We start from the raw sequence: 20,248 nt of genomic DNA on the forward strand, positions 1-20,248 counted from the left end.
TTGTTTGTCTAGAAAAGCGATGAAGTCAGCAGAAAACAAAGTTCTTGAACAGGCCGTATACAAGTGGTTTTTGCAGCAGTGAGCATTGGGAAACGCTCTTTCAGGGCCAATCATTCATGAAAAAGCAAAACTGTTCGGAGGGAAAATTGCCACCTTGTCTTCATTTAAAGAGAGTAATGGGTGGCTATGGAACTTCAAGACAAGATACGGTATTCGAGAGTTAGATTTAAGTGGCAAGTAACTTTCAGCAGAACTAAGTAGCAGAAAAAATTCTTTCAAGATTCAAAAGTGAAGCAGGGATGTATGACCCAGAGTTTGTGTATAATGCAGACAAGACTGGTCTTATTTGGAAGGCTTAGCCTAAACCCACTCTAGCTTCTAAAAGGGAAAGCAGTTTGCCTGGCCATAAGGTTAGCAAAGACCATGTTACAGTGCTAAATTGTGCCAACTCCACATGAAATCAAAAAATTCCTCTCCTGTTGATAGGCAAATCAAAAAGACCCCTGGTTTTTAAAATGTAAAAATACTTCCAGTATTTTACAAAAATAAACCAAAGGCCTGGATGGCAGCTGCTTTGTTTACCGAATAGTATGATTCAATCTATATACCTGAAGTAAAAAATTATCAGAAGGCTAAAGGAAAAGAAGGCAGTAAAGTTATGTTGATTCTTGATAATGCACCCACCTACCCCACAGAAAGCCTTCTTGACAGAGAAAATTGACATTTTAAAACCCTTTTCCTGCTGCCAAACGTTAACAGTTTGCTGCAGCCAATGGACCAATCAGTTATTGAAACTATGAAGTGACACTACAAAAGACTATTGTTGAGGAAGCTTTTGATAAAAGATGAAAATGAAGAAGGCATTATGGCTCATTACCAAACAATTAATTAAAAAGATTTTTCTTACATGGTGGCGGAAACATGGAATTTGGTGAAAACACAAAGTAAAAAGAGCTTGGAACAAACTTAAAGGTATTTCAATTAAGGAGGAAGAATAGAAAGAAAAAGAAGAAAAAAAAAAACAAATGTGAAATTAAAGATCCAGAAAGAGAAGTACAAGAGGATGAGGACGACATGTTGTTTGAGAACATAAGATAAATTCCTGGTTGCTCCGAATGCAGTGCAGAGGACGCAGGCGATCAGCTTGCTTGTGGTTATTCGGACCCTGGGTATCGAATTCTAAACGATGATGAGCTAATTCAAAGTGTAACTCAGATGGAAAAGCCTGATGACCAAGAGGATGACGTGGCTACTGAACTAGACGCAGGACCATCAGCTACTGAGGCGTTTGCGTGTCTAGAGACTGTGTCATCAGGATGGAGCGGCAGTCCGAATGTGACCATAACCACCTGCTCACCGCCAAGCGCTACGGGACTTGGCCGCACAGAAACAATTTAAAAATGTCTAGACAGCTGACTTTTACCGAAATGTTTAAGGAATCGTAAGATCTGATTATGTTTACATAAGTACCATACTTTAGGAAATGTAAAAAGAAAATTTTGTTATTAAAATAAATATAGTACATACATTTATACTGTACATGTTCTGCACAGTTATTTTGCATTTTTTAAAAGAAATTACTACCTATTTTCCATTACTACAAACGGTCAAAATTAAACTGGATAATTGGTGTTCTACTGTATGTCTATATGTGTGTGTATGTTTCTATATATATATATGTGTATGTATATATATATGTGTGTGTGTGTGAATATATATATATATGTTCGCATGAATGTACACACATGCGCACACACACAATAAACCAAGAATTTGTTTACGATTTTTACAATTTATTGAATTTAAAAAAAAAGGGGGGGGGGGCAGTGAAAGATCTGTTTAAATGTTCATTATTTGCTCAGGATGATAAAATATACATTAAAATAAAAACTACAAACTACAGTTAAAATTAAGGCTCTTGAATTTTTAATAATATGCACAATGTTGATTCTTTAGAACTCACATACATGTTGAACACACACACACACACACACACTACAAATCTACATTATGTTTTCCTGATACGCAACTGATGAGACAAGAATTACTTTATCTATGACTATCATGTGAAGAAGACTAAACTTTTGTATTTTAAGAGTGTAACTAATTTGAAGAACAAAGTCACTGAAAATACCCAAACAGTACTTAAAACAGTTGTACAAAGAACTTTACTCTAAATACACACCTGAAGTTCTAGAGAAACTGGTGGAGTGAGGGGAATTAGTAGCATATGCACAGTTAAGAGGATTGGAAAGGTCGCATCGTGCATGGATGACGAGAGTATAAAAACAATAAGAAAATCTAAATGACATTAGCAGAATTTGATAGGGTTTGTTTTGTTGGCTAGATATTTTCACTACAGAGATCTGGATGTACAAATATTGCCAATACAGTGTATAGTCTAAAAAAAATTGCAAATGGTTTTTCATTAAATAAGGGCTTAAAACCAAAACATAAATAAATACGGAAAAAAATTTGGGTGAAGTTATTAAATTTTCTTAAGAAAAACTTCTAAAATAACCAAATCTTAGAACAAAAACTATATTACAAATTTTAGCTAATTTTAACTTATTAAAACATTCTAATATGCAATTGTAAAAGAAAATCATTGGAAGTAGGTAGTTCAGATTCTATTATTTTTGTATTATCAACGTTCATGCACAATGTGATCTTTCCTACCCTCTTAAGAGTCCAGTACGCAAGTAAGAAAAAATACTGAGGCCTACTCTGTTATGCATCTGAGTAACAAAGACTAAAATAAAGCAGAAGCTTGATTGCTCAATTTAAGAAAAAGTTATCTTTAGTTATATTTTTTGTGTAAAATAATTACTAAACGAGAAAAATCCTGTTCTAAACTTTTTGATGATCATGCACAAACGTAAATAAAGCACATCTTACCTAAATTCCATCTGCCCATGTAGTAAATCTGAACACTCAGCAGCAAACACACTATCAAATGTACAATAGTGAACACTATCCAAAAGTAAGGTGTTCCAGTCAATACACCACACATGCCAATGAAAATTACAATTGCCAGCACACCAAAAGTGGCATATGCATTGGCATTGATGTCAGGATGTCGCGTTTGGTAGATCTTCACCATGCACATCATTGCAATAACGTACATAAAGCTTGTATCTGTAAGCACATAACCAAGCATAAATTAAATGACTCAATTATAATACTGCAACTATACATTATACTTAAAACTTGCATTAAAGTAAAAAATATTACTTATAACAATAACTAGTTCAGGTAAAAAATAATCTTTAGGAGCTGTGTTTAAACTAATCATGATTCAATAACTCTCTATTTCAGTGTGCTCTGTGCATCATCTACTAAAAGTAAACCCCAAAGGAAAAGACTGCAAGTAACCGGTTATGGCATAAATAATTATGCATACAGTGATCTCTGTGTTTCAGTCACTGAGTAGTTTTATGTGAGGTCACACAAGTAACCCTAAAAAGCAGAACAATCTTAATTTACCCTATGTTACTTTTATTGAAAAACCTTTTTAAAAAGTTCTCAGGTAACAAGTTTTCTGATGTAAAAAAGTCAATCATTTTGCACATGACTGACCAGCATATGAATGAGTTCACTATTTTTTAAAACATAACTTAAAATATTTTAGTACTTTAAGAAGTACTTTACGAGAGTGATAAAAAATAACAAAAAGGTCACCAGTATAATAGAGCTACCAAGGATGGTACCAAAAATAAAAACTAAAATTTGAATGGTTAAATTAAAAATTAGGCTATCTCTTATGTGTTTAGACAATTCCATCCATGCACCTTAAATAAATGCTGATCATACAAACCAAACTGGAAGTTGGAATGATTAGGGCACACATGGTAACAACCGCTCAGCACACCTTCCATCATCAGTGCAGCACCCATAGCATACAAAAGTCCATAGTGCTGAGGAATTCCATGCACCTGAAACAATCATTCCTTCCATCACACTCTGTCATTAGAAAGGGATTTCATTTCAGTACCTCCTTGGATAAAGTAGTTTACTTCTGGTTACATTTTAGTGGAGTGTTTTCAAAGTTCTGGTGAGGACTTGCACCAAACAATCATGCCATATACATTCACCTTTCATTATAGTATAATCCATATAACCTGGCAAAAGTTAAAAAAAAATAACTACAAGCATTTGCCAAGCTCTTGGAGTAATTTGTGAGTTTGATTTCAAAGTCAGTGCGATAATAAAGTTGTATTGCACTACAAACCCTGCCTCCCAGTGAGTAAACAATACTACACGAGGTATTTCTCAGTATTAATATTCAGTGGTGCTGAAAATCCCAATGTCAAAATAAATTAAAAGGCAACTAAATGCTGCAGTACTAAAACTACTGCACTCGAAAAGGTGAGCAAGCTCTAAGAGCTAGCAAAAAAGCTTCAGACCCTGATGAAATTATTATAAACACGAGGTGTTTCCATGTCCTGCATTCATTTAGCTGAGATCAGCCCTCACTCTACTCTTTCTAAGACATTCAAATCACATTCCAGAGAACCCTGGTTAGAACTCTGATTTCTGGTGTATTTTAAGTGTCTAAAGAAGTTTCGCTAGCACTTGGACCCAGTTATTAAATCAGATACTTTATCTATACTAAAAATTAAAAAGGCTAATGTATAACCACTTAAAAAAATACCATTCTTAAATGGTTTTGTTGTGAATTAAATTTTTATACGCCTGACAATTTATTGTGTCGTCTATTTCTTTAGTGAAATTTGTTGTAATTCATCACATTCTTTTCTTGGATTTTGAGTCAAACATTCAAGATAATGGCCATAAACTCTTTTTTGTAGTGACTCCTCAACCAGTTTAGTAAATACTCAGCATTTGTAAAGGACTGTAAGAACTATTTTTTTTTAGTATAAAGCAATTAAGAATTTTTAGAGTGCAGTGCACTGGATGGCAGGTCATGTATAACCAATAAATAATATATTTTTTTTATATTTCATTATGTATTTTAATATTCAATATTTAATATTCAATATGTTCAGATGTTAGTAGCATTTAGGTGTATGTATATATTTGGTTTTGCGAAATATTTTTTTGGATATTTTAAAGGATATATATGTGTGTGTGTGAAAAAAATTAATTATTTTTTATTGTAGCCCACTTCATTTCTCTCTTCCTTGTTTTGTTTAGTAAATTTGTTTTCTTAACATCTGGTCTTCAGAGGTTAGTAAATTAAACTTTTGGGTCAATTTTAATATTTTTAATATTCATTTATTTGAAGTTTGTGAAACTCCCAGCTAAGTTATAAGCTTGCTGTATCTCACCCCCGAGTCGGTTATGTAAAATTTCACTGTTTCATTATCAACAAAATTTAACTAACTCTACCTACGACTAATGAGTGGACCATGTTTTATAGATTACCAAATTTTGTATGATTCACACAGTTAAATATTTTATGGTTTAAGGCAACATTATACTGCTCATTATGAATCACACATGTGAAAAAAATAAAATAAGTTAGAATTGGTTTCATTCATAATAACTGACTGGCAGAACAGTGGAGTTGTTAGCAAACCTAATAAAATAAAATTAGAAATTACAACCTTCCTTTGTTTTCTTAGTCCTACATTGAATTAATAATGTTTACTAACCATAAGTTGGCATAAAAGATAAATATATCATGAACTAAAATATTCACATTTTCAGGATGATTCTCACACGTGATACGAGTGCAGTGTTTTAGTCTGTCAGTTATACACCTACTTATGTGCAACATTCTTTTATCTTAAAAATAATTTGCTTGAATCGCATACAATTGCCACCTACTCTTATATGAATTTTGTAATACAAACCCTGCCTCCTACACTAAACACACAGCAATAAGTTAACTCTTCTTAAATTACATTTAAAAAAAAAAGACAGTCATGGGGACTGGCGACAGAAGTGAAAACATAAAACACTGTTTTAAATATGTAATATGACATCATTTCTACGTCAAATGTAGATAATAAAATGATTTTGGTATTATATCAGTATGATGTCAGAATGATATAATTTATCCTTACATCATTTTTTAGTCATAACAGATGTCAGCGGTATGTCAAAATTACGTAAAAATTCATTACCTAGCTATGACTTACCAGTGATGTCAGACCTAGGTCATGTATTCACGTGGTCAGTTTAACTTCACTTACTGCAACTACAGCATGTCGGTGACACGAATTCACAAGATTTTACCCATCCCAAAAGAGTCCAACACGCACATGATACAGTCGAGTATATACAATGTATTAGTGTATATATGCATATACATGTACACAGGCCGGTGCGCGTCGCCAGTTTGGCGCAACACGTCACTAGCATGTCGGTGACGCCAACCCATAAGTTTTGCCTCTATCAAAAATCGCTCAACACGGCTAAAGAAGTTTTCACTTCAAAAGTTTTGTGTTCCCTCAAATTCACATACATTCTCTAACATTTAATATAAATGGTTTACAAAAGAAACTTAACACTGCAACACACCTTGTTTTGTGTCCTGCTGATTGTTTTGTGACGATATGTGAGAGCAATGAAAAGCAAGCCAAGGCAAAAGTAGCCAATGTTGGAAAATACATGGTTGAAGTCACTTAGCAGGCCAAGAGGATGTGAACATAGGAAGTTATAGTAGCATAAGTCTTGGTTTCCTGTTTGGTTGAGAACCTGCAAACACAAAAATAATTAACACACAGCCCCTGCTTACAGCTTAAAAACTTTTTTTCTCAATCATGTTCAAAAGATGAATAAAATAGTTCAAACAGCTACTAATATGTGTAAACTAGTTAGTTTTTAGGTGCCCGTTGAAAAATGATGAATATAACAAACACTTTAGTTTAAAAGATACTAAATATTTATTAAAAATTCTTTTAATATGGTGAAAATTAAAATTATTTCTGATATATGTATACATCAGAATATGGTTATATATAAACACACACACACAAATGAAATAATAAAAAAAAATTACAAAAAAATGTTTTTAATGAAGAACCTCTTGAAAAACTACATTGGACGATAATTGACTCTGGTCATACAACAATATTCTTTGTTGTGGATTCAATTCAGTGATCACCAGGATGAAGCCATATTGGCAGTGATTCCTATAAAGGTGCAAAATTGAATAGAGTTCACAACAACATTAGCATGCTACAATTCATATGTGCCTTAGTATCTATTCGCGATCAATTTAATCCTATCATTAGCGCTGGAAAATTGAATCAAAAGTGGTTGGTAGATTCATATTTGCAAAAGAGGTCAACAACTTGAATTATCGTAAACAGGTATACATGGCCACAACATGGTAAACTAATCCACAGCTTGCTACCTTATCACTGAAAAATGCTGAAACTATCAGACTCGTCAAAATGATGCTATGTCCCCATGCATATTATCTTTGCACCACCAACTTGGCAGCAATGCTAGGAGGAACAGGTTAGCAAAGAGCAATGAAAATGTTACACTGTAAGCGCATGTAAACAGAATTCATACAGTGTGCCGAAAATTAGGAATTTCGACACCTTTTTAAATTTGTTATTTAATTTTACATTAATTTTGGAGATTTTATTTTTTTTTAATTTTTCTGGTTGCTAAAGGGGGGATTTACTCTTTGTTAGGCCGGTGTACGCCTCGTGTTTAAACTTTGTGCCAGTGAACTGAAGCCCCTTCTCAGGGGCCAATCTGATATTTTGCTGTCTAATGTGGATGTGGGCAGCCCGGTTGAAATTTCTCTTGCCTGCAGTCACGTCCTGGGTTTGTAATATTATTTCCCTGCATGACCAAAATTGCATAGAGCAGATTGTGGGCTGCAAGCTACTACTTCTTAGAGGCATGCTGAGAATAGCGGGTCTCGTCACGAACGGGTCTCCAGTAGACCTCCGTTCCCAGCTTAGTGGCGTTTTTCTGTCCACCCTCCCCTCTCTTCCCCCCACCTTAGTTCTGAGAAATTATGCTAGGAGCAGTGACCTGACGTGAACTTAGCCAAGACGATGGCCTGCTTCAAGGACATTCCCCCGGGTCCTACAGAGACCTCCACGACATCTAGCGGCAGAAAAAGCAACTTCGGGCCTGGTCGCCAGCGTGTAGAGCACACGCTCGTGACACCTGGTGGTAAGTCAGCTCACCGCCTCAGTTAGTTCCCCTTTACGCCGCTAGAAAGCAGCGCCGCGGTGCCATAAGGCCCTATGCTTCCTCCTCGCGACCTGTAAAAGTCGATTGTTTGTTGCTTCCTGTACCTGCCGGTAGAGACCGCAGCAGTCGCTCTTCGGCGCGAACCTCTGAATCGTGCTTATAACCACTCGGGCACCTCCGCATGTTTTCGGCCCTGAGCCGAACCTTCCCCCTCTTTTTTCCTAGGGCTGACCGCCCGATTTAATTAGGAGCATGGTCCTCCATGAGGGGACTCTGACATTGGCTACTAACCGCGCAGCAGTTCGGGCGAATCTTCTTTCCGTCTCTTGTCGCGACTACGACGGAAACGACTTCTATTAAGAATGTAATCAGTTGCTTTAAGGGATGTGATCCCATTTGTACAGTAGCCAGTCAGGAGTAGTCATTAGAAAAAGTCATGTTTAATTAAATTTTAATTTTTTTTATTTTTACTAAAAATTTGGTTTATTCCGTGTCATCCGCGGTATATCGGTGCGCGCCATCCTGATGTCGGCGCGAGACATCTCGTGAGCTTGGAATCTACACCCTGTTTGGTGAGTAATCCAGGTTTTTTTTTTCTCCTCCCCAAATTCCCGTTTGTTGGCCTTTCGCGCCGACTGTGTATGACTGTCTGGAAGCAGGTCTAATTCGTTTTGAATTTGACTTGTGTTTCAGACAGCGTCGAAGTGCTGGGGAGACAAATTGCTCCCAGCTCGTGGTCCTGGACCTCGATCTCCGAGTCACGTTAGAAGAAATCTTTCCCGACCCGACGTCTTTCCGTGAAGACCCGGGTGATAATGTAAAATAAACATCTCCCCCCTTTCTATCTACGAACTACATTAAAAGAATCAGTAGCCTACCAGCGAGCAGTGATTTAAGAACTTAATCCTCCAGAACATGTAGAATCAAGGAAACTAATTATCTATGTAATCATTGGACGAATCAAATTTTGGTGTGATACTTCTAATTTTTAAATTTTTGTTTATGAAATTGTTCATTGTTAAAGTTGAATATGTGTTGTTTTAAATAATTTCAGGGCGCCCCCATATTTTTGTTACATGCTAAGATCTTGATTGTGATATCAGAATAATGCGAAAACAAAACTTCTTCATAATAAACCAGGGAAACCTATAGACCAAACTATTTATGTAGTGTATTTATTTATCATATACCTTCTTCTATATAATGATCCACGAACTCTCAAGTTGCTTGTGTGCAGGGAGTGTGAAATTTGTCTTGTTCACCGCCTCATGCCCCCTCTGGTAAATATCTTTAATTTTCTTAATATTTTGCCCAGCAGTTTCCAAGGCCTTTTTATTAAATTAAAATAATATAATTTTAGGGCACGAGGGGCGTTTCAACAGCATTACAGAGTCAGTCAGAAAGTCAGTGATGAGTGTATTTATATTTTAGATTACATATACTTCAAAACATAATGCATCTAAGAAAGCATCTCAATAACCAAATGCCATAAGACAACTAATGGTCAACCACTAGCCTTAGAACATTTACTAATAAATAATATGTTCAGATTTAATTGAAAATTTAACCTCATGTAAAAATGAAATTTGCTATGTTTTTTACAATGAAACCTATTATGTCTACATCAAAAAGTCAAAAATTAATGTAACAAATTCTAATAGCTTACAGCAAAATGAACAATCTATGATTTAGACCAGGGGTCTCTAAACCTTTCAGCCTAAGGGCTATACTAACTCCCCTACTGAGTCCTCAGGGTAGGCCTGTGCGAATATTTTAATTTATGGATACAAATACAAATAATAAACTAGTCATATTCAATTTGACCTCGAATACTAACACTTCTAAATAACTCATATTTGTTTTCTTACGAATACTTGACATATTATACCTCATAAGCATGTCATATAGCAAAGTTCACTGCGATATAATACATTTGTGCGATATAATTACCCTTTTTTGATGTTTAATAAGATTTCATAATCAAAAACATGAACAATGAGAGATGTTATAAACATGCAACAAGTATTAAAAGGTTTTTTCCACTAATGTCTCACTAAAAAGTAATTGAATAAATCATGTAAACAATCCAAAACACTGTATATTTTAATTTAAAACTTGAAAACAAATTATTATTTGTAATCTTTTCAACACACGCACCAAAAGTGGGTAAAAAGAAAAAAAAAAGTCAACATCCATGGACTACAACACCACAAAACACTGACACTCCATTGAGATGGGTTTTAAAAGAAGTAATCATCATAGTTTCAATGGTGTATAAATCGACAGTCACAATCGATCTAACACCACGTGATACAGAAGCAGCTTACTTGCAGTATATATCTACAACGAAACAGACGTTCCGACTCAAAAGTATATAAATTAACATAAATCATGGTTTAAGATGAAAGATGAAATGAGCAAAAATTATGTTTTTAATATTGCTGAATTCAAATACAATTTACCTGGCTACTCTTGAAAACAAAAACTAGTGAATAACTAGAGTTTAAATGTGTAAATATGAGCTCATTCAATCACTAATTTGGGAATACAAAAATTTAAAAAAAAAAACTTATGTTTTTCGTAAAGTAGATTGCAATGGACTTCACAATATTTTGCGGTCCATGAAACTTTTTTGGATCAATATGTAGAGTAGCAGATTGTAGAAAATAAAGCAAATAGGAACTGAAATGAAAGGTTGGTTGGTTAGGTTAAGTTAGGTTAGCTGCATAATAAAAAACTGTTATTTCATAATTGAAATATTTCAACAAAACATTTTCCATATAATTACTATAGCTGACTTAACTAAAATAACCTTTCACTTTAGTAATATTTGCCTAATTTTCCAAATTTGTTACATATCATATAAAAAAAATTTAGTGGCATTCTAATTCTCATTCTTACTATTTGAATTCAATATTTGTATTTTCGAATAATTTGATATTTGTATTTGATTTGAACCAAAAAAACTGATATTCGCACAGGCATACCTAAGGACCAAGACCTGGCTAGCTCATCATACATTAGGCTGTAAAAATGAAGTAACAGAAGAGTTCATAAGAGGTTAATAACTCTACTTTCCTGTTGTCAAAATGATGATAATGCTTCAATTTAAAAAAAATTGCCTGGATCATTTGGCATTAATGTATTTATGTATAAGTCTTAAAAAAAATATTTTTTATTGTAGCCCATTTTGAATCTTGACATAAAAATACAACATAATTATAAAATAGTTTTTTATTCACTTAAAGGTGTAAACATATTTCTTCCATAACTGAAATATTTTTTTAAGTTTTTAAACATTGAATAAACACATTATTACATTAAACATAGCATTAATGTATTAAGGGTCCTTCCACTTAAGAATTATTTTTAAATTTGGTACCAATATTTCAATAATTTATAAATATATCCACAAAATTTACCTCAATATCATATTTATCAATAAAAATCATGTTTATGTTACTAAATAACAGAGGTAGGTTTCTTTACAATCTCACCAGAACAAGTTTTTTTTCTTTCCCATGTCTTTAATTAAGGTTTGTGAAAAGTTGACAGCATGCATTCATATAATATAACATATACTAACACTGTCTTTATAGCTTCGGGACAAACCTTGTAAACCTCTACTGCATGTCACTTTTCAGCTAGCATCACTAGTTTGAAAGAAAACCAGCAGTTCCACACTACATTCTGGAGAAATAAAAACTAAATAAAACTTGTAGATTGTAAAATGTTAAAAACTACTGACAATGTCAAGTCGCAAGTCATGGGAAAATGAGGGAGGCAACGATACGCAACAAGTGCACAAGCTCCCGGATCAAAGAGATTTGCAATCAGAAACTATGTCGTTGGATTATATTATCAAACAATTAAATATATGGTAAAAAAAAATTAAAGAGCTTAGCCAAATAAATATTGAATTTCTGACTTATTTAAGTTAATTAATGTAAATAGATTTTTAATATGACACTCACTACCAAACATAAATATTGCAAAATTTTATAAAATGTAAAACCATAGAAATGTAAAACAAGAAAGTGTAAAACCAGGGAAAGAAAAAAACGAACAGTTAAAAAATACTTTTAGTACATATGTAAAATTACCTTCTGATATGTGATGACGAGTTGAACTACTGGTAATGAGTAGAATACTGCAACCGTCAGCAAGTTCCACAAATATAGCTGTGATTTTTTGTGCAAAACACGGGGATGTTTGCGTGCCAAGTCTGCTACGGTAAGAACTGTTTTCGTTCTGAAACATTATGTCACTATTTTTAGGCAAATACTTATGTCGGTACAAACACAGTTGAAGAATTTGGCAACTAAAAACCATAATTTTAGAGCTATAAATGATTCATAATTATTTTCTATTAACAATTACTTTCAAGCATTATTTATATATCACATTTAACGATATTAATTAGTAACCTTTTTTTAAAACAAAACATTTGGACTCTCAAAAGTTGTTCTAAAATTAAGTTCACAAACTAGTATTAATAAGCAACAACAATGAATTGTTGCTATCAAGTATAAACATAGATTTTTTTTTACCAACTGCACTCTATTATTTTACTGCAAAGCTCATTTGCAGAACACTATAAACTCTTGCAGCAGATTTACTTGCAGTACATGTTTGTATATGATACACCTAGCTGGCACAGTATGATAATTTAGACCTGATTAAATGGCATGATGAGCTTATAAAGCATGATGTCACGTGCTGTCTAATGTCAAACTTGAAATTGTAGATATATTCCGAACATAAGTAACATTTAGGATGATCTCTTGATTTGATTTCATGTTTATGTGAGCTCTTGACATGGTTATACAAGATAAACAACTGAAAAATACCTTATCCAATATATACATGGAATAAAACACATCAAAACTGCTTTGATATCTATGAAATGGTTCACTAAAATAGTTTGTTTTAATAAACAATCACTCATCAGTTATTTTATGCATAGCATTATTACACTCTCTTAGAACAATTCCATTAATCATCATTATTATTATTATTATTATTATTATTACTGCAACACATACTCATGATCAAGGCCTGTTTTAGCTGTTTTTCAGATTTTTTGTATTAATTTTTTTACTGTTTTTAATTTTAATTTTTAATCTTTTTACAAATATTTTTACTAATATTTTGAAAATGTTTTGAAGGTGGTGTGACAGGCAATGCTGCATGACATGTCTGTATTGCACAAACCTGGCAAACGTGTTTTTCTTAAACATAAATTCGAAATATGATGGCACTGCCAGCCATTAACCTCACAATCTGTATTGACCACCATTCTCAGCATAGGTAAGGTTTATTCTACTACTGGTTACAAGACAACAGGTTTTCTCATATGGGTGAGTTTGGCAAAGGAAAATTTTGGCTGCATGACATGTTTGCTGTATGAAAATAGAAGGATTATAAATTATATTTTTTTTATGTATGTGCAATTTAAATAAACAATTGTTGCGATTGCCATAATTTACGAGTTAACTAACGTGCTTGGAATTGCCATTTTCTGCTCTAAAGCAAACAATTACATTATAATGTTAGGCCCCTAAATAGTTTTGGGATTTGGTGTCGGGTCTAAATTCATTGAGTTTACATACAATCCTGATACATTAGTACAAACAATAATGTAGACTAAAATAATTTAACTCTATTATTTAATTATTAGGGGGCCTGTAGTGTAGACAAGAATTTTTATGTTGTTAGAATTGTTATAACTAGTGGTGCACCGATGAGGATACCGATTAATCGTAATCTGCGATTATGGGTACTTTCCGATTAATCGTAATCGGTGATTATCTTAATGATTACTTTGCCAATTATCTACGTCCCGGCGTAATTAACTAGGTTTTTACCATGTAATATTTTGTTACACATTTTAGGACGATATACGGTAATATTTGTATTTATTACAAAATTCATCTAACTCAGTCAGATCTTGATTACAGATATTTTATTAAGTTTAATAAATCTCATTGCCTCGAACAATAAAAAATACATTTTTCCTACACGTTTATTTACGTTTCGTCTTTTGTTCTGTCTTTTGTTTAGTGGCCTTGTACATTACCTATAGCCAGAGACGTAAAATAGATGGCACGCAATCAAAATACCACAAGCAGTTGCAGTGGAATCTATGACAATCGATGTCATAGTAGCGGTTCAAAATCGCGGTCCCGATACCTTCTAGAGTTTATCACTGCGTTTTACCAACTCGTTATGGGCGTCTTTGGTAACATTATCCGTTGTTGTATTATTTGTATGTCACGTGAAAAGTGAAAAAGTATTTATAATTTTATATATTCAGTCAACATAAATAAAATCACATGTGCTAGAATTGGTTTTGTGTCATTTTTATATAATTATAGTGAGATGGCGAGTAGGGAGAAAAAAAGTGAAGTGTGGAAACATTTTTCTATAAACTCAAGTGAACAAAATAAAGCAACATGTTTACATTGTTGAACGGTAATTTCTCGTGGTGGTGGTGGTAGTGAACTGACCAATCAGCAGGGATACACTACTAACCTATGGAACTACATCAAGCAAATGCATCCTGATAAATTAGTGGAGAAGTATGCTAATGTGACCACAGATGATTGTGATACAGATAGGGTTCCAAGAAAATTAATGAAATCGGCTCAAATAAAAATAACAGATATCATGGAAAAGAAAATACTGTATGATGTGAATGACCCAAGAGCATTAGAACTGACACAGTTTATAGCTGAAATGATTTGTGAAGATATGCAATCTTATGTGATAGTCGAAAATAATGGTAGTTTTCCACAACATAACTTACCCATTGTAAATTACAATTATTAGACTGTAGTTCAAGTTGTTTACAATAACAAATATAAATAGAAGTTAATTTAATTTACACTTTGCAATGACTTAATAGTGTATTTTATATATTTTTATACTGTTATTATAACTGTATTCTCAATTTTAGCTAATCTTGTTATTAAATTCACATGGGAATAAAAATTTTTGTGTGCATTATTACACTTAAAAAAAATTTTTTATTATAATCGGTAACTGAATCGGTATCTGCAGATTATTGCTCTCATAATCTGTAATCGAATCGGTAATCGGTAAAGTCATATCGGTGCACCACTAGTTATAACCCTTAAGGATATTACATTGATATACGTAATATTAGCAACAGTAAATATGCAAGGGAAGCATAATATTCACAGGTCCTTGTTCACACAGCAACAGCAAACAAATGGTAGATGTCATTATCTAGGCAGCGGAAAAACATTCTAGTGTGGCAAACTTATAACATTGATCTTCCCAACTAGTAGAATTAAACTTAGCGCCAGCTACACGACAACAGGGAATCTTTGTTAACACTTTCACAATTGTGCCATGCCACCATGTGCTTATATCAACTACCATCGTAAACAGTTAAAGTTCTGCTTTTTGTTATTTACTACTTGGAAAAGTGGCAAGTAATCAAATAATGGTGCTTGTAATTTTACAACATGCCATTTCACAGTGAGTATATTGTTTGTGGCAATGTGATGGGAATTGTTTGCATCATGGTAACCAACATGAAAATAACATGATTATGTTTTTGTAGAAAAAAAACATATCAGAAAGAGCCATCTCTGTTTTTTTTAAAGTGATACAAACACATAACAATGCATTAAATTGACTGTAAGAGTCAGTTCAAGAAGGAAAAGAAGGACTCTGACATAAACTAAAGTGGCAAAAGCAATTGATAGTTTAAAATATTTCAAAGCTGTTTCAAACTATCTTTTGACAGAAAGAAAACGTAACTGGCTGTACATGTTTTACAGGAATGTGGATTTTTTTCACCCACAAGGCTCGATGGGGTTGAATTCCGCCTCAGAAGTGGTTGGGGAGTCTGGCAGGTCATGGTCGAAGTCTCGATAGTTACGTCTGTAGTTGATAAACGGCTGGTTGTTCGGAGTGGACCTACTGTATAAAAAAATGGGTGCGTGTACATATGTACGCGCGTGAGAAGTTATACTTCTTTGGCATCATTAAAAAATAGTTTTTAATTGCATGCAAATAATTAATTACAATAAATAAATAAAAGGACTGGAAAAAGATAGTCAACACAGTCAATAAAGTTCAGTTTAAATTTCAAAAATTAAATAAATAAAATTTAGAGAATAATAAATATATATATGACATAATTTGTACTAAATATTATAAGATTTCTAATTTTAAATATTTATTATTGATTATTTAATATTTTAAAAGAAAATAAATAAATTTAATAATAATTTCAAAAATTTAATTTAAGTTTATTCATTTTTAAATATTTTTATTTTCTTAATTTAATATTCACTTTTAATTTTTATCAAAAAGTTTTCATTAAATTTGTTCATTTATTTTTATATATATTTATTATTTATTCAACATAATAATAAATATTAAAAATTAATATTTAAATTTGATGTTTGATTTTAATTTTTATCACAATTTTTTTACTAAATGTTTTATTAAATTTATTTCTTTATTTTGTAAATATTAAATATTTAACATTAATAATTTAATAATATTTAGTATTAATTGTATTAAATAATAATATTTTAATTCATATCAATAAATAATACATACGGATAGTTAACCTCAATTATATTGAAGCACTTGAAAAAGTATATAAGCACAATTTTTTTTACTAATATTTACGAATAGTAAATAATATTAATCAAAATATTCTATTTAAATCACTACTGAATATAATTTATAAGCACATATATAATTCGCACTTGTATGAAACTAAAACACGTGTTGTGAATGTAGAAACTAGAAACATGTGGATAAATATTATAAATATGAAAACAGTGATCACAGGCGACGAGCATGCCAACATGCGCGACTAATAGAGGTTCTATTTTGTTGGTAGCTTTTTTTGGAGACTTAATGAGCGGTTTAGCGGGCAGATTCAACCTGTTAATTTTGTGTTACAGTGATGCGCGCACATTTTAAAATTTCTCTCTCATCATTTTTTCATAACACGCCTAAAGAAGTATAACTTAAAAAAAATATCTAGCTGGGCTTGTGTTTTTAGTGTCTTTAAACATAGCCTATAGTGTGACAAATTTTTTTCATGGAGGCAGCTAAGAGAACTCCTTAGCGTATTTAGCATGCCATGAAATACATTTTAAAGTCAAATTGAAGAGGGTCTGTATAAAAGAAAATGTCACTGCCACTGGCACATTAAAACAGTCTCTGTGCCAAAACATGCATCTTATGATTCTCACAGTTTCAGCTTTAAATTCTTGAAAATTCCTACGTCACATAGCTGTGGGGTTAATGCCTCACTTAAAACTGTCATGATTTTACATGACTCTGTGACTGGTTGATAACTAAAGGGGATTCATTTGTTTCACGACAGACTGCAATGGCATAATGGTTAAGAAAGATAAAATGGTAACAAAACCAAGAACTTCACACACACCAGATGATGTGGCAAACAGCAGCATGAACAATGATTATCTACTGTAAACAAACACCAATATTATTCCATTCCTGGCTCTTTTATATTTCGGTAGTTCCTTATTACAACATAAAATAACAATGAACCCAAAAAACACAAACAAACCTAAAAATCTCTTTTTCGCTGTCAGCGTCCATCAGCATGTCAATGTCAGTTTCATCAAGTGATGAATCTGAATGGTTGAATGAAGGTGCTAAACTGTGACCTGGGCACTCCTGGATGCTGCCTTCACCAGTATCAGCCCAGCTGGTGTCGTCCAGCACTCTCTCCTCAGGATTAGCATGGACGTTTCTGCAACATCAAGCATTAACAATTAGTACAGCACTAAATCATTCAAGCACATTGCACAAACAGCTTCAAATTTAATCAACAAGGCCTGCGGGGGAGAGATAAACACAAAAAATGCAATCTTATATTCGAGATGTTTAGGTAATCATAATTATTTATAATTGGAAATGGTTTTTGTTAAGGCAGCGAGTACACATTGAAAGATTTTCAAAAGTTGTTAAAGTGTGACTATTGATAATACAGTAAACTCTCGATTATCCGGGCCTGGATTATCCGGTTTTCGGGTTATCCGTGCTTGATTATTTTATGAAGTTGTAAAAAAAATTACGGGGTGTAGCTATGTCGTCGCGACTGCGCTGCACTTTTTTTTTTTTTTACTGCTGTGTCAGAAAGCTATTTACCTGACCCTTCAGACCCTCGTTCCCCCGCCACCTTCACCCGTCAATTTGTCACACTTTAAACCAAAAAGGAATGCCTTGACTGCTGCTTCCGGCTCAACTCCCACCCCCCCCCCCCCCCAAAAGCATACGTAAATTTGACACACAAATGTGTTTTACATTATCACAGCAATGTTCACAACTTTAATGATTATTATATTAATAAAAGTGAATTCTTTGTGTGGCGCATCTCAACATAGTGGCGGTATCCCTGGTTCCTCCACACAACTAGACAAAGGAAATTTTGTGAGAAAGCTCAGGCGCTATTGGAATATTGCATCATTAAAACCTGTAAAGCTACACAAGAAGAGTGTGTGTGTGTTTTTTTTTTGCCATGCACACGCACACAACGATGTCTCACACACACACAAAAAGAACAGGGCTCTCGTACACACGTACCCACATGGTTGGGGGGGGGGGGGGGGGTGGAGAGGGGATTTGTTTAGGAATTTCCCCTCTACCGGCCGAAACAGCCAGTAACAATGGGAGGGGGAGGGCTTCTTGAAACTGCCGAGCGAGAGAGAGAGAGTGACAGAATGAGAAAGGGAGCATGTTGTTCGCAACCAGACACCCCTTCATCCCCCCACACCCCCATACTACAACAGCCTTCATTCTATCTCGACAGCTAGCTGTGATTCATGGTCCACAGCCCCAGCGCCAGCATAGCCACGGCCCTCTCTCGCTTTGCAGTCTTTGTTTACTGCCTGAACCTTTTTTTCCTTCCAACTAACGGTATTTTTCCTTGTTTGAAGATGCTATTTAAATCACTCTTTCTTACGAAAGAGCCAACAAGGAAGCACTCGTAATAACCAGATTAGTTTAGGATTACTATTTACGTAGTCAAACTGACGGTGCATTTCAAAACTCTCGTAACTTCGAAGGTCTCGTAGTATCCCATACTCGTAGTTATGACTGTAAAGTGCATCCTAATTTTAATAGGCGGAATTAACAAGAAACAATATCTTGCCGCGCGAGGTAGAAAAATAAAATGCAATAGTTGGAAGGGGGAAAAAAGGTGTATAATATTGTGCTGTGGTTCAGACACTTATTTTGTAGTGACCCCGGATAATAGGTCGTTAAAAGGGTGGAGGGAGGTGCTGAGTTGAGACTGCCGCCGCTCTCCCTCCCGTAGCAATAAAGGGGGCAGGAGAAGGATGGCGGCAACACAGTGCCAGTATTGTTTACGGTCCAATAAGCTGGGACACGGTATGCAAAGCCTTTGCTTGTACTCATAGAATTCTACTGAAGAGAGAATCTTTTGCCAGTAATACACCATTTTTAAGTGGTGAAACGGATTATCCGGGTTTTTTTATGGGCATTCAATTATCCGGGCATCGGAAGGTCCCAATTAACACGGATAATCGAGAGTTTACTGTATTATAACATTTATTGCCATTCTTAAAAATTAATTCAATACTGAAAACCAATATTTTAGAAGGAAAAATAATTGTAGCCAATCACTATCGACTTCAGGCATTCAGTTAAATTATGTGCTATGGTTGGTCTTTGGGAATGCTGAAAGCTGCAAGATCATCATAGTAAGTAAAAGTAAATTGTATAAACCACGAAAACCTTTTTTCTGCTTAAAATCATGTTAAAAATGAACTCTCACACTTCACCCCCAAAGAAAAAAGGTTAAACCCATTTTTGTTGATTTTATGAATTTTCTGTCTAAATTTGTATTTTGAGAAGGCTATTACTCCTACTATTCCACCCCTAAATGTTAACTAGATATTGCCTGAAGTCCAAAGATGGCCTCAACCAACGTCATTTTCACAGCCATAGCTGAGGCCACTTCAAATTCTCTCTTTTATATATTATCAAACTACAATTACCATCCAAGATAAGAAACTTAAATCACACAGAACAGTAGTGTCTGTCCATAACTCAGATAACCACTGAATGTAAA

At 33.8% G+C, this 20,248-nt stretch overlaps 1 protein-coding gene across 1 annotated transcript in view; it reads right to left on the reverse strand.

Moving 5' to 3' along the window:
• Positions 1-20,248, reverse strand: part of LOC134529166 (SID1 transmembrane family member 1-like) — a 93,197-nt gene that overhangs the window by 35,599 nt on the left and 37,350 nt on the right. Inside the window, exons 7-11 of the mRNA XM_063362987.1 lie at positions 17,720-17,905; positions 12,234-12,381; positions 6,490-6,666; positions 3,818-3,935; positions 2,899-3,138 (exon numbers count right to left, since the gene is read on the reverse strand). Coding sequence (XP_063219057.1) covers positions 2,899-3,138; positions 3,818-3,935; positions 6,490-6,666; positions 12,234-12,381; positions 17,720-17,905 — 869 coding nt within the window. The remainder of the gene's footprint in view (positions 1-2,898; positions 3,139-3,817; positions 3,936-6,489; positions 6,667-12,233; positions 12,382-17,719; positions 17,906-20,248) is intronic.

The sequence above is a fragment of the Bacillus rossius genome, chromosome 2, assembly GCF_032445375.1.
Source record: "Bacillus rossius redtenbacheri isolate Brsri chromosome 2, Brsri_v3, whole genome shotgun sequence".
Taxonomy (NCBI): Eukaryota; Metazoa; Arthropoda; class Insecta; order Phasmatodea; family Bacillidae; genus Bacillus; species Bacillus rossius.